The sequence below is a fragment of the Sesamum indicum genome, linkage group LG3 (assembly GCF_000512975.1).
Source record: "Sesamum indicum cultivar Zhongzhi No. 13 linkage group LG3, S_indicum_v1.0, whole genome shotgun sequence".
Taxonomy (NCBI): Eukaryota; Viridiplantae; Streptophyta; class Magnoliopsida; order Lamiales; family Pedaliaceae; genus Sesamum; species Sesamum indicum.
The window spans coordinates 18,397,105-18,419,257 of NC_026147.1; the positions used below are offsets into that span (position 1 = coordinate 18,397,105).

The window sequence follows — 22,153 nt, forward strand, 5'->3', positions numbered from 1 at the left end:
TATTCACTATTACTAAATATTGCTATATTAAAAACCACCTAAAATAAAATCACCAACAAAAAAATAACCGAATTAAAATTACCAATATAATTTGTGAAGGTAAATGCAAGTGAATAATTGGGGACATAAAAGACATTTCAAGTCATTGTCCAATAACCATTATTATCGTGATAATTCAACCCAACAAAGTTGGTGGGATGAGTTACGGAGCTTCTACAGTAAATAATATCGAACTCAAGCTATTATATCATGCTTCACTCTCTCAAAGTAAACAACAAACTATTCTATACTATTTGGCTTATACAAACTAATCAAACAAAGTAAATATGATCTTAAAGTATAAAAGATTACAACCCCCTCTCTGATAACAACTCCTTCTTTGACTACAGCTCGCCTCCCAGGGAGTTGTGGAGGAATTACTAATGGTTAGGAGACATAGGCCTCCTCAAAATCCTAGTATTGGTTGAAAAGATTCAAAGGAGTTCATCTTGGCTGAGGGATCCTAGCGAAATAAGAGTCCCGCTCTTGCAAGGATCTGACCACTTGGACATCCATATCACTTTCCGATTGAGTAGCTTTTAGCCACCTGGACAAGTGCTCTTTTGGTGGATAGGGTGGCGTTCGACCCCCTAGATTCCTGAGTCACTGGTTTTCCTCTTAGGCCCTGTCCTAATTAAGCCCTAGTTGGGGGAAAGGTTCCTAAGGGCCTTCCCAAAGCTTCTTGCTCCATTTGATCTCCTGAATATGTTGTTGGGCTAGTTATAATGCAATGGGACTTTAAAAAATTATTCAATATAGTGTTGGACATGAATACATATAGAACACGTGTTGGACACGACATGTGCATGTCCGAAAATATAAAATAATAATAATAAATAGGCGTGTCCGACACATTATGTAGGCATAGGGGTTAATAAAAAGAAAGAGAACTAATTCATTCCTCTCAAACTAAAAGTTCTAGGATGAAATTATTAAAAATTAGATAGATGGTCATAATGACTTAACTAATTTAAATATTAAAAAAAATTTATTGCGTAATTTTTAAAATAAGTTGATTATGTATACTTTTGAAACCACATTTGGTTAAAAGCGTAGATATACGACATGATTATTTTATATTTTATCTTGATATTTTTCATATTGCAAATTTTAATTTTATGAGAAATTGAGAATATATATAATAAATATATATTTCTAGCGGTGTAAGTTTCCTAATTTTTTCAAATTTTTTGTGTGGTCGTGTCAGTGTCGTGTCATGTCCTAATTTGTTTATATTTTTTGTGTGACCGGTGTTCATATCATATAGTATCCGTGTCGCATTGTTCATCATAGTGGGCTAGTGTTATTTTCCAACAGTCATATTAGAGGCATTTTAATCATAAAAGAAAAAAATCATACAAGACCCCAAAACTGTCCCCAAAACGCACCATTCACACGTACAGTTTTTTACTTATTATCAAATCACATAGAAATTTTTTTATCTAATTTAAAAAAAAAAGAGAAAAATAAATAAGAATTTAGCCTGAAATTTATTCATGTATCCCAATCCCCTTTTAATATTTTTCTTTTTTGTATAAGAATATGGATAAATATGCCATCATTTGCTGCCTAAAAATATACTCCTAAAAGTGGGTACAACCCAATGGCTTAAATTCACGTTGTGTTTATTCTTTCTATCACTACTAAAGCATTGATTCCTTCATCACTAAAAAATGGTCTCATCCTTATAAATATTATGATTCCTTTTTGTTGTGTCTATCCCATGTACAATATCTAATATCGAATAATATAATTTATTTTTTATTTTAATTTTAATAGATATGAAATCCCTTTAAATAAGAAGAAAGTTCAAATCCTCCCTCATCGGAGCTTTTAGAAAACAGGTAATTTACTTTTTTATATGTCTTATTCGCGTAAAATACCCTTTTTATTTAGCAGTTATTTTGTGCCCATTTATCATTTCACAAATATTAGCCATTCATTATTGTACACTATTAGAACGTGACACGCACTATGCCTGTGCAATAAATTTAAAAAAATATAAATAACTCTTACATTTTACTAAAATTTTTGCTGTGTATATTTGGCCTCGTTTATTATATTGAATGGGATATAAAATAATGCGAGATTAAATGTAGGATAAAATAGTCTGAGACTAATTGTATGTTGTTTATTTTATTTAATAAAAATATTAGGATAAATAAATATGTTTATAATGTGAAATAAAATTAATCAAAACTATAAATATCCATAAAACCACACATTTTTATACATATTTTATTGTTTAGTATATATATAGAGATTAAATACTAATATATGTGTGATAGGATAGGTTTGAGATATGTATTGGGATTGAGTTAAAATTGATTATTTTAAGTGGTACAATTTTATGTATTACTCGAATAATGGATATAACTAATATAATATTTACTTTAGACAATAATTTGGGATTGAGATATGGATTAATTTATTTTTTTCCAAAATAAATTCTGATTTTTTTTGTCTGGAAGTGTTCATAATTAGTTTTTTTTTTTTTTTTGCTAAAAATGCAATATTAAGTATATTTTATTATATGAATTTGTTTATATTGACTTTTTGGTTAAGATGCAATATTAACTTTTATACACAATATCATTGACTGTCACTGATTAAAATGCAACATATAACTAGTTAAATTTATTTACAGAATTATATAAAATTATAAAAGTTAAATATATAATTATATAATATAATTTATATAAAAGTTATATATATATATATATATATATATATATGTACAGATTTTCATGCTTACTGGATATACTAATAAGGAAGCATGTTGCATATAAGAGAGACAGTATAATATCTTCCTACACTCCAAGATCTGCAGCAAACCAAACCAGAAAATCAGCAGCAATTCTGTGAGGAGTTCAGAGTCTTGCGGGCGCCTTATTTCTCCTAGGCTGAGTTTGGAAGGCAGGCCTGTGGTCTGGTAAAGTCGTGTACTGGGTTCCTTTTTGGGTCGAGCTTGGCAATCTTCCCGTGGGTCGTCCTCGTCATGGGCTGATGAGCCCTAGTTGGGCTGTAAATCTCTTATTGGGCCAAGTGCTTTTGAGCCATACACATCAAATATGATTTTATATAAAATACATAAATTAATTTTAATTTTATTAAGTTTAGTTACGAATAAAAATAGAGGGTAAATAATCTTTTAATTTTAATAATTTTACTGAGGAATAATTTATATATTAATTAAATAATTTAAATACTTTAATTATTAAAAGGTGCAATTTTAGATAGAGATTCAATAAAAAAAAAGTTAATATAATAATTTATATTTAAATTAAAAACTAGATAAATAATAAAAAAATATATGAAGTCATATTACTCATCTTAAAGAAAATAACTTTAACACTCCTTCTACTTTTTGATAATTATAGAAACACCCTAAGAGCATTTCCATTCTGAAAAAATTATTTTAAAAGTTGACTTAGTCAATGGGACATTTTTTGAATTTTAAATGCTGTTAGGGGTGATTTCTGTAAATTTTCAAAAGGAAGGAATGATTTGTGTAAAAAGATAATGTATGAGGGGCATAAATGTAATTATTATTTATAATTATGATGCAATTATAGAATGAAAACTTTCCTTAGGACCAAAATACCCTTGCGTGTGTCTATGCTGTCCCCAACACTATTTGAAGAGGGTGTGACCGCCCCCCCACCCCACCAACAACATTTTACATTTCAAACGCTTATTTGTTTAATTTAATTTAATTTCATTATTTAGTGCTATTTAATTGAAATAATTTTTCAGTATTTCCAGCAAAAGACAGCTCCCCCCATTCAACTCGACGAATTTTCTTTGCTGGGCACCTCTTTTTCCTTTTCGTTTCGCTTTTTTCGCAACCCATTTTTCTCTCTCTCTCTCTGGATATCTCGACAGCCATCAACCCCATTTCTTCCTCTCCCCCCCCCCTCTCTGATCTGGTATACTGTTGGAGGAGGCTGTCAATACCTGAGGTATGATCATTTTCTTTTTCTCAAGATTTTTGTTGTTCAATTCATTTTAACTATTGGGATCTTCAATTTTCTTTATACGGTTCCAGATCTCGTTTCCCCGAGCTGTGTTTGTGAAAATCAGCTTGTCTATTTGATATTGGTCATCCAGATCTGTATTGTCAAATTGGCGTGGCAGGTTACGTTAAAAGATTCATTTATTTCTGGGGAATTTGGTCGCTTTTCGTACATTGTTATTATGTTGTGCTTGTTTATGTATAGGTTATGTGTGTTGCTGATTTTAACTTTTGTTGGTAATTGGTAATTCTGATTCACGATGGTTATTTGTTGGAATGATAATATCTCGTGTCAATTTCGTTTTTCATGGTTTAATTTAATTGATCCAAGTGAAATGAGGGATTGGGAATATATTACTTTGGCAATGATATTTCTCGTGTTGAAAGTTCTCATTGTGATTCAATGAAGAGAAGATTTGAATAAAATATGAATGCATGTTCTGCTCCATCTGAGTGATTTCTGTTCCCTTTCCGCTGTGCAGGCAATAATTTGAAAAGGGTTTGCTAATTTGGCTTCTCCCAAGCCAAGGTGAAATGAAGAAGGCTTTTGATCAAACTGTCCGCGACCTGTGAGTTCCGTTTTTTAACTGATCTGCATGCTATATTGTCACTGCACTTTATTCCATGGATTATTTTATGTCTGTTATTGTATCTTGGCTTAAGATTCTTCTGTGTAAATAAGTGTTCATCTGGAAGATACTAGTTGGATACTTTTGTGCCGTTTCTGAATGATTGAGCTTGAAATGTTTGGCATCAATTGGTTTTGCTAATACTAATCTGTTATTGTTTTCCTTAATTAAGTGTAACAGTTTTTTTTAAGATCCTTCTCTTAGTTTCCATACGAAGCATTTCTTATGAATGTTTTATATGTTCTTTTGCAGTAAGAGAGGTGTCAACAAGAAAGTTCTTAAAGTTCCTTCAATTGAACAAAAGGTGATTACTTTCTTTTCTTGCCTGATTGACTTTTATTTCCTTATCTTGTGTTGCAATCTTGTCTGTTTTGTATGAAAAAGTGTTTGGCCAGTTTACTTCTGAAAATCATTATAGGGTTGTCAAATGAGCTCTATGTTGCCTAATTCTTCTTGTCGGTTTAAGTGGTCATTGGTGAGTGTTTTTGTTTCCAGGTTCTTGATGCAACTAGCAACGAGCCTTGGGGTCCTCATGGATCACTTCTCGCTGATATTGCTCAGGCAACAAGAAACTAGTAAGTTCTAACTGATTCAGTTAAAGTACTTCATGGGGGTTACATTTCATTTAGAAGGGTACTCATTTTTGAGTTTTTAACAGTCACGAGTATCAGATGATCATGTCGGTAATCTGGAAACGTACAAATGATACTGGAAAAAATTGGCGGCATGTGTACAAGGTTTGTTTTCCATAATTTGAGAATATGGACTCGTTTAATTTTTATATAGATGTTGAAGCTCCCTCAGATACAAATGCAGCAAGATTCAACTGATTTCTTTTAGCCAATTGTAGTAAAGCGATATCCCTGTTAAGGACTAGTTTTTTGATTTCTTGACCAAATGCTGAATCTGGTGCCATTTGTGCTTCATGGTTGTTGCATCTGTTGACAGTGATGCTCTTGTAGCAGCTCATTTTCTCACAGTCAAACAAGTCTTTGTTCTGCTGGTTTTTGCAGGCTTTGACTGTTTTGGAGTACTTGGTAGCCCATGGGTCTGAGCGTGTCATAGATGACATCAGGGAGCATGCATATCAAATATCAGTTAATTCCTTATCATCTGAATTCTATTTCCTTGGAGCTTCTCAGAAAAGTAAATTAACACGTGGCATTTATGTTCTCTCTTGTGATAGACATTGTCAGATTTTCAGTATATTGATTCCAGTGGAAAAGACCAAGGAAACAATGTTAGAAAGAAATCTCAGAGTCTTGTAGTTCTTGTAAACGACAAGGAAAGAATACAAGAAGTTCGTCAGAAGGCTGCTGCCAATAGGGACAAGTAAGCAACCATAGCATGTGTTTTGACCGCATAGTTCACATATGCTGGCTGTTCAACTTGTACTTGTGTTTTGAATTAGTTTCCTTGGTGATCCTCGTCCTTACTATTTGATGTCGAACAGTCGCCTATCTTCTTCTGTCATCATATGGCTATTTGGCCTTTGCCATACTTTTGTTTCCTTTGCCATACTTCTGTTGGAAGTTAATGATTTCATGTACACTAGTAGTAAATGCTCATGCCTGACTATGACTTCATCTAGATCAACACTCACTTTGACTTTTATTCTTATGTTTCATGCTTAAAAGTTATGCCTTTGTTTGATATCTGATGATATCTGCTTGTGATAATGTTGGTAGACATAAATTCAATTATCTAGCATTGAATTTCTGGTGTTGAAATGGCTCATGGTTCAACATTGAATTGTTATGTGCCCAGGGATTTGGCTTTGCAGCTGTGGCCCCTGCCCTGTTCTTATGTCCTCTATGCTATAGTTTCTTCGGACTTTCACAATTCACCTGTTTTTTAGGGGCTTTGTTTTCCGGTTTAGTATTTAGATCCCATGAGTAGAAAAAAATTCTTTACATCCTTCAGTTTAGAAATAATATTGGTGCCGTCTAATTTTCTTACATTGTTACTTGGCATCATGGCAAACTTAGTTGGTGCATTTTTTAGGACTAAGTAAACAACAGAGGAAAGTTGTAACAAGAGAAAATGACAATTGAACTATCACAACTCTCTTTTATTTGTAAGTCAAGAGATAATTCAAAACAAAAGAAGGTAGGTAAAAGGCAAAGACTGATAATATTGATTTCTTCTCTTCTTCACAATGTGGGAGCAAGTATTTTGGGTTTATGATGGCTCTGTGATTGGAAAACCTGAAGTTTTCCGTATATGACATAGCAATCTGCAATATGGTTGCCAAAACTCCTGTAAGTGGTGTTTGTATGGGTATTGCTCCAGCAGGACTATGATCTGTCTATAATTATCTTTAGCTCGAATTCAGGATATTGCATTATGTTTGTTCTTTCAATTTGCGGATGATGGATATGGGTTATACTGTCTTAACAGCGAGCAGTCTAAAGTTAAGATATTAGAATAGATCCCTAACTTTTCTCTTTGAGTAATATTGTTTTTGTAGGCTGGTGCTGCAAACCTCAAATCACTTAAACTTATGAAAATTTGTCTTGTGGTAGAAGATTACAGTTTTGGATCCCTAACTCTTCTCTTTGAGTAATATTGGTTTTGTAGGCTGGTGCTGCAAACCTCAAATCACTTAAGCTTATGGAAATTTGTCTTGTGGTAGAAGATTACAGTTTTGGTATATTATAGTGTCATTGACCTAGGTCCTGAGTATGGTTCGGGAGAAGAGTAATAAGTTTAAATGCTTGGTATTCTTAATAAACTTGATTGTGAATGATTTCTGTCATGGAAATCCTATTTCTGTTTCTTCTTTCTTCCATGTTTTCGTTTTTCTTTATGTGTTTGTTTTACAGTTTCTTATGTTGGCGTACCTCTGTGGTTTGGAGTCATTAATGTTTGATTTTCTTTCTTAAATATGAAGTATTTATTGCTTCCCAGTTTGTGTACATTTTGTGCAAGTACAGTATGCTTGGTGATTAGCTCATTAGCATAAACCAAATAAATATCTAGTTGTCAATTAATGAAAATTTCTTTTATTTATTAATATTTGAATAGGTTCCGCAGCACCCCCACGGGTAGCATGTATCGTCCTGGTGGATATGGAGACAGATATGATGATGATCGTTATGAAGGCCGGTATGGAAATCGGGATGATGACAGGAATGGCTATGGAAGAGAGAGAGATTGGGGTTCCAGGGATGAAGACAGATATGGTCGGCACGGAGATTCATATGGCCGTGAGGGAGACAGGTATAGCAGAGATTACGAGGAGCGTTATGGCCGAGATGGGTACAGGGATGATGATTACCGAGGCAGAAGTCAGACCGTTGATGATTATCACTATGGGTCCAGAAGTAGAAGTGCTGATCAAGATAGGAATCGTGCGAATGATGATGATGGCCAATACTCTTCCCGGTTTGTTGAATTCCTATATTCCCAAATTCAAATGAAATTATGTTGTTAATGTTTTATATTTCGTTTTACTTGGAGAGTACAGTATATCTGCTGCTGGTTTGTACGGATAGAGTTGAAAAAATTATGATAACTTGGTAGGTATTCATGGAATTTCATAGAAAGTTAATGGAACTATATGAACGATATAGGTTGTATGAGTTCAAGTTAGAATTTTTGGTTCCTGCATAAGTAGCATTTTTGAAAATTGTGGTAACAAGTGTCAGTTTTGCTCTGTATTCTAGGAATTGATTTCTTAAGTTTTAGTTCAAAAACTGATTCAAATAAATTTTCAACTGTAGGCAAAAGAGTTGTGATCAGTATAAATTAAGCAAAATGAGAATAGTAATTATCAAAATATGATAATGAGATTATAATACGATTTGACGGCCACTCACAAAGAAAGAACTAGTTATTGGGAGATCATGAAGTCTTTCCAAGTGAAGTTTGATGGGTGCTTCTTAAGACCATCTGTTTATTTCTATTAATCCACCAACAACATAAAGAAAGTAGAAAAATGATAAAGCTTGTGAAGAAAGTTACACTCATGAGTTGAGAGTGTGAAAAAAAAATACTTTGATTCTATCTGCATTCCATTCTTCTAGAATAGTACAGTTGTCATTTGGATGGTAGAGTATGAAATGACAAAATATAAGTTGTATCAAAGGTAATAGTGTTACATGTGACAAACACTGTCTAAGGAACCTCAAAGCCAATATCTTTTGCTGCCAAAACTGTTTGGATTCACTTTCTGGTGCAATGCGAGCTTCCTGTTTAAATGCATTGCTACATGAGACTGAGCATGCTAAATTCAGTTGTTTAGTTTGTCTGATATATTTACCAAGAGCTGGGGGGTTGCTTGATCTTTTTATATTGTTGTGTTATGTTATTTTTTTTTTCCGAGTGAAAAAAAGAGATTTCAGGCGGGCGGGGAACATTGAACTTGACATCCGGTACAAGAGACAAATTGAGCCTCACAGCAGAAATAGAAGATAAATCATTAAGGCTCATTCTAGTACATACTACATAATGCCAACGCATGGAAGCTTGGTAGCCCTCATCAGAGTTTTCAATTTAGGTCTCAGTGAAGCTGTCAGATCCATTTAGATTAACTGTGTAGTTACAACCTGCCCCACATCTATAGTCCAATCCATAGTCCCTTTGAGTGATATGTCGCCTATGTATCTCCACAAAATTAGACTGATGGCTAGGACTGTGCTTATCAAATTCAAAGCCACTTTGAGTGAGATATGTCTAGGTTGTTTTATCTTTTTAATAGCGAAAATAACCATATCTGGATTTATAAGAAATTTCCAAATTGTATTATTTTTTCTCAGGGGAAGTGGCGCCAAAGCTGATGATCATTCTCAAGATGGAAGGTACTTTAAGTGGGCCTGTTTCTATCTGTTGTTTCTTGTTCCTGTAAACATTTGTTAACTGAAATAATTTGATTTTTCCAATCCTAAAATCGGCAGCGTGGGCAAGAGACTTGATCAAAAGTATTCAGGGCAAAATGTTGGTGCACCTCCTAGTTATGAGGATGCTGTTGGTGCTACCCGCAGTCCTTCTTATAGTGAAAGGTAACAAGCTTCTGTCTATAGCCTAAATGCTGTTTGACAGTTTCAGTAATGGTTCTTATTTTGTATTGACAGGGATGGAGAATCTTCACTAGGATATGGCCCTAAAGCATCCTCTCCAAAAGTTGCTAGTCCAAGCTATGCAGCAACAGCTGCTGCTCCAGCCCCTGCTCCCGCTTCACCACCTGCTCCTGCTTCAGCGTCCGTCCCAGCTTCAGCTTCTCCTCCTGCTGCTCAGCCTACAGCTCAATCTGTCAACAAGGAAGTCGATGGATTTGATGAATTTGACCCTAGGGGTTCATTTACAGGTAAAGAAATATCAATATTAGGAACTGCATAGTATTATTTTACTTAGTTGTCACCTTCTGGTTACTGGATTCTTTTGTTTGATTGAGTGAGTAGATGGTTGATAAGCACCATGATGATTATGGTCATGTGCCTGCTGAGATCATGCCATACTAATTATCATTTTCATAATAATTTAGAATTGAACATTAAATGATTTGCCGGTTTATCTAGATGTTAATGGGTTACATTGTCAACGTAATTATGAACGCATGAGGACTTGTCAGAAGCTAAATGTTAATCTAAATAGCTCAAATTAGGAACTTAATTTCTATCTCCTTTGTTAGTTTACCTTTTTACTATTGCAACTAGCATATGAAAAAACTAATGATGTTATCAACATAGCTTAAAGGATTAATTTCATTCTTGATTTTGGCCTTGTTACCATTTCACAAAACACAATAAAAAGCCTAAGGATGAGACTTGGATTGTGTTTCTGGAGCATGCATTTCTTTCAAATACAAGCTTCCAGTTGGTTTGTTTTTTTTCTCAAATGTGGTAAACTTTGGATTCCACATAATCAAGTTCCTTCATCATCCCTTGTAAATTCAGTTCTAGTGAAAATTGAACAGAAGTTGCTCAGTAATTAGTCTACACTGAAAATGAACTGTTACTTTGGAAATATTTCATACGGAAAATATTCGTTCACAAATTTTTGGTTAAGCGAGATATCATTCAGATTTGGTTTTTACATAACTTGCATCGATTCTCTCTTGTGGTGGGGAAACTAGAGTTTCTTTTCGACAAAGAGCTCAATATTTCAATACAACCAAACAACTGAAACTTTTTTCCCTCTATCCCTTCGCCCATTTTGTTCAAGCTGACTTTCACGAAAAATCTTGCCTATTTCAAGTATGTAAAATTCTGTTTTGGTAACCTTTCCTATAACAAGTGGAAAAGGACTGACATACCCAACAGCAATGGGTATGGTGTCATATAAGATCTTTATGTATTCCTCAATCTGGCTTGATCAAGATATTTTTGCATTTTTGACTTATTGCTGTTGTAAGCTACCAGATATTAAAAGACTAATTTGCCTTTAAAAATTTTTCAAATCTTTGTATAGCTGCCCCAACTACATCAAATGGTACTGCTCCTGCTACATCTGGTGTGGAAATGGATTTACTGGGTTCTTTGTCTGAGTCCTTTTCCGCCAACCCCTTGGCTCTTGTGCCTGCTAGCCCGCTTGCCATGACCCCTGAAGCTAATGCCTCAGCAAGCTTTAATTCTGATCACGCATTTGCAGCTGCATCATCACCATCCATGATCAATAATCAGGTAGGTTATGTGTATAGATTTGCATGAACTGATTATTTGTTACTTCTCCTGACTGTTTTTAGCATTTTCCATAATGGGAAGGTGAATCTCTTATTAACTAGTATGACCTTTTGAAGTTGGACGGTGTAAGGGTCCACTGTTTGATCATTTGACCTTTTCGTCTTATTTTCTATCATTAGTTCTTCTTTTATACCCAGAATTTCTGTTGTGATCTGGCAGAAATATATTGTTGAATCACAAGTATGATATGCATTGCAAACTAATATTGTTGCCAATTTACTCTTTTAGGTAACTTATTGGAGTTTAATCATTTACAATAGTTGCTTGTTTGGCTAACCATTTTAGTAATACTTGCTTCTTATAGCCTTTATACTAATTTATGTCACCTCTTTTGGTCAACCCCTCTCCAAAAAGTTTGAAAAAACTGTGGGATGGGTATGTGCACCTTTGATGAAGCTTGTTTTAGTTGCCTCTCATTGCCATTGTTTCCTGCTGTTTCTGTTCTCAACACTCTTTTTTACTCATGCATGCTCATGCACACATGAGGATTCATAATTCGGAAAGTAGGCATTTAACTATAAGGAGCCCGGAAATAATTTGACTGTCCCAGTCAATTCTCACAATTGTATAGAATGATACTTGTTTTTTGTAGCATTTCTTCTAGTTTCCCACTTTGTTTGTTGTGACCCCTCTGCTGAAATGTTAAAGCTGCACCTCGGCAATGAAAGTTGTTTTATTAACTTCTAATGCCATTGTTTTCACCTGTCACATTTAATGTAAACACAGTTGTTTTTTTTACCTCATTCATGTTCATGCACTACTGTGTAGTAAGAAATTCAGAAACTAGACATTGAGTGTAGGTGCCTGATAAAGAATTTTAGCTAAACTGTAGATGTCCTTGTTAACAAAACTGTTGGAAATTTTGATAATGCTCCTCATTGTTGTCCCTTGATGTGTTGTATTGATATGTCAATGCATTTCCAGAATTAAGTATATAGCTCTTTTTGCAGTCCTTTGATGATCCATTTGGAGATGGTCCATTTAAAGCTGTTCCTTCGACCGACAGTCCATCAGTTCAACAACAGGTCACCACATCCACTAATTCCTTTGCTACAAACTCCATTCAAACCCTTGATGTGCCACAACAAGTTCCTCAGAAAGCACCAACTGAATTTGGGGGTACTTTTTACGATGGAGCTTACATGCAGTCAGGTGCTTCTGGCGTGCAACCTCCTGCAAGCCCACAGTTTGCGCAACAGGAGTTGTCAAATCCCAACCTGGATATTGATATATTAGCAGATATTCTCCCACCATCTGCATCTGCATCCTTTGTCAATCCGCCGGCTGGTTATTCGGTTCCACCCAGCCAATCTATGTCTCATGGTGGCTTTTCTCAACCAAATCAACCTGCAACACAGTCAGCTTTACCATCTCTGACTGCACATGAAAACAGTTTCCAATCACAAACCAGCCAGCCTGCAGGATTTCCTACTCAACTTGGCCAGCCTTCATTACAAACAAATTATCCTCTTCAATCAGCAGAATCTGTTTCCCAGAAAGGTTTTGCAACTCAGACCATGGCTTTGACCTTCCCAGTGCAAGCTAGTCAAGCATCACAGATGGGGTTCCATGCTCAGAGTGGTTCTACCCAGCCGAATCTGCCAAATCCCAACTTCTATGGGACTTACCATTCACAATCAGTATCTACAGGCCCAGCTGCAGCCTACATGGTTCCTCCTAGTTCCACTGGACTCACTACTCAGCACAATTTGTTTTCACAATCCGGTTCTGCAGTTCCTATAGCTTCACAAATGGGGCCTCAAGCTCCACAAATGCAACCAAGCAGCCTCACGGCTGCAGCATCAACTAATCCATCTGTAGCAGGTTCTTCTGCTATAGTTCCTCAATCATCAAAAGACAAGTTTGAGACAAAATCCACTGTTTGGGCTGACACTCTGAGCCGTGGACTGGTCAATTTGAATATTTCTGGACGTAAGGATTTACAGTTTAGTATTCTTATTGCACTCACCCACATATATATACCATTTATTTAATACTAAATTTTTCCTGTGCAGCGAAAACAAATCCATTGGCTGATATTGGAGTTGATTTTGATGCCATAAATCGCAAGGATAAAAGGATGGAAAAACCTACTACAACCACAGTGACATCCACAGTTACCATGGGCAAAGCCATGGGATCTGGTTCTGGAATGGGACGTGCTGGTGCTGGTGCTCTCAGGCCTCCGTCGAATCCAATGGTGGGTTCTGGTATGAATATTGGAATGTCTGGTGGTCCAGGCGCTCCCATGGGCATGGGAGGCTACGGAGTAAGTCAGCCAATTGGAAGCGGAATGGGAATGGGAATGGGCATGGGCATGGGGATGAATATGCCTGGAAATATGGGTGTTGGAATGGGTATGGGTATGGGCCAGGGAATGAACATGCAACAGCAGATGGGATTTCCTCCCGGATCTGCTGTTCCTGGAGGTTATAATCATGCAATGGGAACTGGAAATTATGGTCAACAGCCATATGGCGGTGGCTACCGGTGAGCAGAAGTCACAACAAATTAGTGGGCATCAAGAAGGTGATGTTGTGGTTGTTTTATAGAGAAAATGAGTCAACCATAAATGTGTTTTACTATTAGTTGTACGATGATGCGGCCAGCTCTAAAGTTTTTGTTCACTTGTAATTGTCATTTCGATGTTTGTAGCGAGTGTGTGTGTATTCATACTTTCAGTTTTACATACAGTACCTCTATTCTATTTTTGGGTCATAATGAGCTCTTTATGTGCCCCATAGTTCTTATAGCGGCTGCGACATGATCTTGTATATTATCAAACATCAAGGGTAACCTTTCTTAGGTGACCTCTTTTTGTTATGTCATTTCTATATGTTTTGCATTGTCAATTGGGTACACTTACCTTTGAATAAATACAAGAATTCATTTATCTTTAAGCTTTTGTGGTTTTGGCTTATCACTGTTCTTGCTTGATCATTTTTTGGATTCTATTGTCAACTTTTTTATGCTTTTGCACACTGCAAAGTTTGAATAAGGTGATAGCTTTTGGTTAGAATTGGACGAAACTGCCAATTTGAGCTTGAATTTAGATTCTGATGCAGTCATTGAAGCATTTGTGACTGCTTGTATGTTTAGGTTAAAATACACCCGAAAGAAAACAGATTTTCGCGTTCTAAAGCAATGGTTTAAAACTTGGACTGTTGATCGGACATTTATTAATAAGATTTTTAAATTTTGGATATGTTAAATTATATTAGTATAATATTAGTTTATTTATTTTTTAATATAAAATGAAAAGAAGAGTTATTAAGTGAAATTATAAAAATTAATTTTTTCTTCTCAATCTGTTTTTCGTGTACCAAACAAGGGAAGAGATTTACTCTCCTAATTATAACAAATAATTTGAAGGAAAAATATTATTCTTTCCCTTCCTCTTTCACTTCTCCTCTTCTTTCAACTTCTTTTTTCCTCTCACTTGAACCAAACAAATCTTAAAATCTCAAAACTTGATAGTAAAATTACTATATTAAAATATTTAAGTCAAGAATTAAAATAAAAGAATTGCATAAATAACAAAAATAACAAACTATTTATCATTATAATTTTGGTTCTACTTCGGACCCCCTCTGAAAATGTAAAATTACACTTATCCTAATTTTTTTTTGAAATTACACTTACAACACCACTCTGAAGATTTATCGTTCACATCTATTCCCCCTCATTAGGGTTTGGACAAAAAATGCTAAGGTTAGTAAAAAAAAATTACAGAAAATTTCAATTCTACCTTTCATTCACCAGTCCTATATAATAATTTTGTACTTCTTCTAAAGAGAATGTAATAATGTTAACCTCACTCCATATATATATATATATATATCATATTTATTACTTTATAGGTATAAACATATAAGGAAAATGTTAAATGAAAAATAAAAAATTTATGTTATTTTTTTTTTGTCCAAACCCTAACAGAAGGGGGACGGAGAATTTTCAAAAAAAGTATAATTTTATATTTTTAGAGGAACTTAAGTATAATTAACCATCATAATTAAGTTATAAATAAATTTGTTGTCCATAAATAGTTTGCATCCTCAAATTTTAAAATAATATATAAATCTTATTCTATTAATTATGATTTAATTAGCAATTTACGTAATCATATGAAATAAAAATTTAATTAGATTATGGGTTTAATGAGTTTGTTCAATTATTAATATATAATTTAAATAATTAGTATAGTGTGGGTGTTGATTTATTAATATTTTTTTGAATTTTTATATAAAATGTCATGATTCAATTTTAAATTTAATTTTAAATTGTATCAAATTTGAAATTTTTTTTTTCAGAAAAGCTCATGAAGAAGAGAGTTTAAGAGAAATCCAAAATGAAGTAGAGCTTGTTGGAAAAATAACAACACTTTAGTCACATTCATAATATATATATATATATATATCATCATCATCATCAACAAGACTATGAATACTATCATACTGAATAAACGAAAGCAGTAAATTAGCTCAAACGAGTTGTATAACAACAACTTATCACTAGATATACCTTTCAATTAATTATGCTTCCATCAGTTAGCTCAGCATCTTCGTCCAAATATTCCATCGGATCATCTTTTGGATCATCTTCTGGTTCCTCAAGATGCATCTCAACAAGTTGATCCAGAGTCTCTCTAGGCTCGACTACTTCGTTGCGAAATTGATGGTTTTCTTGGTTGAGTTGATTTAACTCATCTTCATGTTCAATTTTCAGGGCTTCGATTTTCCATTGAAGTCTTGAATTTTTCTGGTCCAGTTCATCAGCGTTTATTTCAGACCAATGAAAGTAGTACGCCTGTCTGGATAGATTGTTCCTTAGTTCTTTCATTTCGTCAAGTTTGTCACATAATTGCCTTTGTTACTCGGCAATGAGATTGGTGAAATGATTGTCGGAGTTTCATGAACGTAATGGGTTGGCAGGAATGGTGAAGACATTTCAACTAAAAATCCTAGAACGAAATTCTGCTTGTTTTGAAGAAATTAAACATCTCATGCTTTGGGTACAATGTTACTTCTCTCAGGATATGACGGTTCTATTTTTCAGTATTGCACTATACTGCAAAACACCTCGAACAATACTCAGCTGACCAGAAAACTTACAGAAAATCGAATTAGTAGAGAGAGAAAAGGCATAAGAACTTTTCTGTTGTTGTGTTTCTTTCTGGCTATGTGTTTGAAGTGTGGGATGAACAACCTTTTATAGGCTCTAGCAGCAGCAACATACTTAATATAGAATTAAAAACGGAAAGTTCTCAGTAGAAACGTCAGAAACGTTTATTCAATTTCAGATTCTGCGGTTTTAGATTTTAAAAAAGATAAACTACAATGATCTCCCCTAAGGTTTGTCATAATTACGAATACCCCTTAGTTGTTTGAAAATTATAAATACCCTCCTTGATGTTTGATAAAATTTATAATCCTTAGATTAGGGTATGAAATTGTCAATTTTGCCCTTACTATAATTTTTTTATTTTTTTTTAAAATTAAAAACTTATAAAAAAATCGAATGGGATGGATGAAAATTATTCACTTAGTCCATAAAAAAATTTCAAAAAATTTCAAAAAATAAATAAAATTATAATTTTTAATCCATAAGGGTATTTTGGTCAGTTCACCACAAAAAAATGGGTGAAAACTTAACGGATTGGGTTAATTGTTAGATGACCATTAAAATAAAAAAATATTAATAATTTTTTAAACAATAAGGGGGTATTTGTAATTATACCAAACCTCAGGGGAGCTCATTGTAATTTACCCTTAAAAAAATGATTTCAAAAGTTTTGCTGCAAAACAATCTTATATTGAGATTCAAACATTCACCTTAACGCTCAAAGCCATGGCCGGTCGAGCGGACAATACAAATAGAGCAACTCCATGTTCACTCTAGTCTTTTTTCTGTCTCTCTCTCCATACATATATGTATATACACAAATTATATATATACACATACAAGTTAAAGCGAAATCACACATATAAACACACATTTTAACACACACACTCACACCTTACGAACACACATTCACCCAAAGTTTCCAATTCAGATGAGGAATTTTTTAGATTTTAGTTATTATTAATTTATATAATTATATTATTTAATTAGTCGATTTGCTAATTATAATTTATATTGATCGATGAACTGTTTAATTGGAATATTTTATGAATCTGACTATTTAAATTAAAGTTGGTTAATTAATTTATTTTATGAGTTTGACTATTTAAATTAGAGTTGGTTAATTAATTATAAAGTTGCATTTGAAAATATTATATTTACTGAAAAGAAAAATGAGATTTTTGAAATGTAATTTATAGTCGTAGTGCCGTTTGAGAGTGCTATATATTACGTCAATTGGGAATGAACAAAGTAATTGCCTATTTTAATAAGAATAGAAAAAACTGAATAAGAATTATTATATTCTGACTATACTTTTTTTCTTGAGGTTCTTGTTAAAAATGAATTGTAATTTTTTTTTACCTTGTCTTTTTTACAGGTAACATACATTCATCATATAACGTTCTGAGGTTCGATTTTTTTCTCCACCACAATTCTACTTGGTGCTGGAGTTTTTACTTGGATGATACTACTACTTCGCTTTAGGATACGTGTTGCTTCCAAGTGGTGCTTCTTACATCAAAGTCTGTAAGTCGAACTAGTAATATTATTTAGTCGTTATCATATTGTTACTTTCTTTACATCTTTTTTCCCTCCTTTTTTTTTTTTTTGGGTAGATGATATATTATTTGTTAAGGCATCAATGAATTAAAATTATAATAAAGAAAGTTATAGTCATGGATAAACTATTTTATATATGTTTTGTTAGAAGGCCTTTTTTTCTTTACTCGCCTTAGGACCACTAAAATATCAGGAACGAGCCTGGTCTGGGGGAGGGGGTGATGACAACGGTGACGACTAAGGGGAAAAGGAGAGGGGGAAGGGGGAGAGAGATTTGAAGGGAGGGGGAGCAATGAGGGAGGCAAATACGGTGGCGACGAGAGAACGAAGGGGGTGCTAGTTGTGAGGAAAGGGGGAGGGGAGGTGATGGCTGAGGGGGAAGGCGGAAGGGAGAGGAGAAACAAATCTGAATGAGGGCGAGTCGAGGCGGATCAACATTAGGCAAGGGAGGGGGTTGGCTGAGGAAGCGATGAAGGTGCGGGGTATTGGGAAGAAGAAAGGAAAAAAAATTAAAAATTATATCATTATAAATATTAATATATTGTATTTTATATATAAACTAAATATTTTAATGCTTAAGCTCAAATAAAATCACACAAGCGTGTGCATGGTACTGTAGTCCTTGGGGGGGGCAGAAGAGTAAATTACTATTTTTTTTTGTAGGATTTTTTTTTCTTTTTTGCTAATACATAATGGTAAATTGTATTTTGTTTCCATTTATATATCGTACATTAATACCATCCAGTTTAATAAACATGGCCTATTCTATGTTTACTTTGTTGGGTATGATTAATGTGTAATAGATAATTGTATTATTTAATTGGGGATACATAGTGATAGGATAAATTTATTTAAGATTAGGATTAATTTGTGATAATTTAACCCTTATTTACTTCAATAGTTAGAATTTGAGATATTTATGAATTTTCAAAACTACCCATAATTCCAAAGTACCTCACCAATCTCAATTCAATTTTTTCATTATTTCAAATTCTTTATTTAGTTTCTAAAAAAACAAAGAAAAGTAAAAAGATTAAAAAAATGTTTTACTTATTTCAAAATTATTTTACTACAGCTAGAATTTGAAAATGTCCTTCTAACAAATTGTCGATAAAAGAATCCAAAAAATTGAATAGAAGTTGAGTGTGTGTGTGTGTGTGTGAATATAGAGAAGGGGTGGAAATTAGGGAGAGGGAACTGAAAAGCTGAAGAGGGGGAACGGAAGAGGACTGCGGTAGAATGAGCAGCACAAGAGTGCTGAAATCTGCTGTATTTTCTCCTGCACCACTCTTACACTCGTTGAAATCCTTCAACAGATTTCTCAGTAGTGAGAACAGTCTTGAAGGATTGATAGCCGACCAAGAAATCAGCGATTCCATTGACGCACCCAACCATCACCCTGCCGCCCAATGTTTTACCTCCCAAGACTTGGCGTTTCTGAGGGACTCCAGTTCTGATGCCAAAGTTGCTGACTTTGAGTCTCGTAAGTGCTTAACCGATGCTTTTTCAATAATAAGTGCCATTAAGAATTTTAATGATGGGTTGGGAGAGAAGTCCCAGAAATTCCTTAGGCAGTTTAGAGAGAAACTTGATGAGAAACTGGTGGTTGATGTCTTGAGAAATGTGGAAAGTGCTGAATTGGGTGTTAAGTTTTTCATGTGGGCTGGGAGGCAAATAGGATATACTCATAGTATGGCTGTTTATGATGCTTTGCTAGAGTTACTAGGTGGAAATAAGAACGACAAAGTGGCAGATAATTTTCTACGTGAGATAAAGGATGAAGATAGTGAGGTGCTGGGGAGATTGCTTAACGTATTGATTAGAAAGTGTTGCCATAATGGGATGTGGAATTTGGCACTGGAGGAGTTAGGAAGGCTCAAGGATTTCGGGTACAAGCCCACAAGAGCAACGTACAATGCTCTGATAAAGGTGTTCTTGGAGGCAGGTAAGTTGGATGCTGCTTCTTTGCTTCATAGGGAGATGTTAAATTTGGGATTCAAGATGGACATACATATCTTGGGCTGTTTTGTGCAATTTTTATGCAAAATAGGTAAATGGAGAGATGCTCTAAATATGATGGAGAAGGAGGAGGCTCAGCCTGATACTGTAATTTATACCAAAATGATAACGGGTTTGTGCGAGGCCTCTCTGTTTGAAGAGGCTATGGAATTCTTGAATCGGATGCGAGCAAGTTCATGTGTTCCTAATGTTGTTACATATAAGATTTTGCTTTGTGGGTGTCTAAATAAGGGGAAGCTAGGTAGATGTAAAAGAATTCTCAGCATGATGATAGCAGAAGGTTGTCATCCAAGTCCCAAGATATTTTGTTCCCTTGTCCATGCCTATTGTAAATCTGGAGATTATTCTTATGCGTATAAGTTACTGAAGAGAATGATGGATTGTGGTTGTAAGCCTGGCTATGTAGTCTATAATATATTTATTGGAAGTGTTTGTGGTAATGAGGAGATTCCAAGTCTGGATGTGTTAGAATTGGCGGAAAGAGCTTACAGCGAAATGCTTGAGGCCAGAATAGCATTGAATAGAGTCAATGTTAGCAATTTTGCCCGCTGTCTTTGTGGGGTTGGGAAGTATGAAAAAGCATATAACGTAATTAGTGAAATGATGTTGAATGGATTCATCCCGGAAGCTGGCACATACAACAAAGTAATTGGTTTTCTCTGTGATGCATCACAAGTAGACAAGGCACTTCTATTGTTCCAAGAATTGAAAAAGAATGGCATTGTCCCAAATGTCTACACTTACTCAATTATGATTGATAGGTTTTGTAAAGCTGGCCTGATACAGCAGGCTCGTTGCTGGTTTGACGAAATGGTGAGAGATGGATGTACCCCAAATGTGGTCACCTACACTGCAATCATACATGCTTACCTTAAAGCTAGGAAAATATCTGATGCGAACAAGGTTTTTGAGATGATGCTGTCACAAGGATGCCCCCCAAATATTGTAACTTTCTCTGCTTTGATTGATGGCTACTGCAAAGCTGGACATGTAGAGAGGGCTTGCGCAATATATGAGAAAATGAGAGGAAATGCCAATGTCCATGATGTAGATATCTACTTTACGATTTCTGATGATAGTAGTAAAGAGCCAAATGTTATTACCTATGGAGCTCTCATTGATGGTTTATGCAAAGTGCATAGGGTCAGAGAGGCCCAAAATCTGTTAGATGCAATGAAAGCTGAAGGTTGTGAGCCAAATCATATTGTTTATGATGCTCTTATTGATGGATTTTGCAAGGTCGGAAAACTAGATGAAGCACAGGAAGTATTTGCTAAGATGGCAGAACGTGGATACAGTCCAAATGTTTATACCTACAGCTCTTTAATTGACAGATTGTTTAAAGATAAACGTCTGGATCTTGCTTTGAAAGTATTGGCTAAAATGCTAGAATATTCTTGCCCACCTAATGTTATTACTTATACAGAGATGATCGATGGCCTTTGTAAAGTTGGGAAGACAACCGAAGCATACAAACTGATGTTGATGATGGAGGAAAAAGGTTGTAAACCTAATGTTGTTACTTATACTGCCATGCTGGATGGCTTTGGAAAGGCTGGTAAAGTGGATAAAAGCCTTGAACTCTTCGAGTTGATGGCCAGCAAAGGATGTGCTCCTAATTATATCACATATAGGGTCTTAATAAATCATTGCTGTACTGCTGGACGCTTGGATGAGGCTTATCAACTTTTAGAGGAGATGAAACAAACTTATTGGCCAAGTCACTTAGCAAACTATCATAAGGTCATAGAAGGCTTCAGCAAGGAATTCTTAGTGAGTCTTCAATTACTAGATGAAATGGAAAGCAAAGATTCTGTTCCCCTTATTCCAGTTTACAAAGTTCTGATTGATAGCTTTCAGAGAGCTGGAAGGTTGGAAATGGCTTTGCAGCTGCATAAAGAGTTTTCATCATTGTCACCACCTTCATCTGCTGACAAGAAAGTGTATTCTTCTTTAATAGGGGGCCTGTCAGCTTCAGGTAGAGTTGACGAGGCATTTGAGTTGTATGCAGACATCATAGGAAAAGGTGAAATTCCTGAGTTTGATGTCTTCATTGATCTCATCAAAGGGCTTCTAAAGGTTAACAG

The 22,153-nt window shown here is 34.8% G+C and overlaps 2 protein-coding genes across 3 annotated transcripts; both read left to right on the forward strand.

Annotated features, from left to right (window-relative positions):
• LOC105158753 (clathrin interactor EPSIN 2) lies at positions 3,792-14,259 on the forward strand. 2 transcript variants are annotated; one of them, XM_020692819.1, is made up of 15 exons: positions 3,792-4,001; positions 4,088-4,176; positions 4,537-4,623; positions 4,936-4,987; positions 5,179-5,258; positions 5,342-5,420; positions 5,697-5,780; positions 5,870-6,015; positions 7,711-8,070; positions 9,444-9,485; positions 9,582-9,686; positions 9,759-9,991; positions 11,095-11,306; positions 12,317-13,298; positions 13,382-14,259. In XM_020692819.1, the coding sequence occupies exons 3-15, from the start codon at positions 4,589-4,591 to the stop codon at positions 13,858-13,860; spliced, it is 2,889 nt and encodes a 962-aa protein (XP_020548478.1). In that variant the 5' UTR covers positions 3,792-4,001; positions 4,088-4,176; positions 4,537-4,588; the 3' UTR covers positions 13,861-14,259. The 2 variants fall into 2 exon arrangements, with proteins under 2 accessions (XP_020548478.1, XP_011073903.1); XM_011075601.2 differs by lacking the exon at positions 4,088-4,176.
• Positions 19,192-22,151, forward strand: LOC110011261 (pentatricopeptide repeat-containing protein At1g06710, mitochondrial; the record flags this gene model as incomplete). Its single annotated transcript, XM_020692519.1, has 1 exon — positions 19,192-22,151. A coding segment is annotated over exon 1 (2,865 nt), but the record flags the coding sequence as incomplete, so codon positions are not given.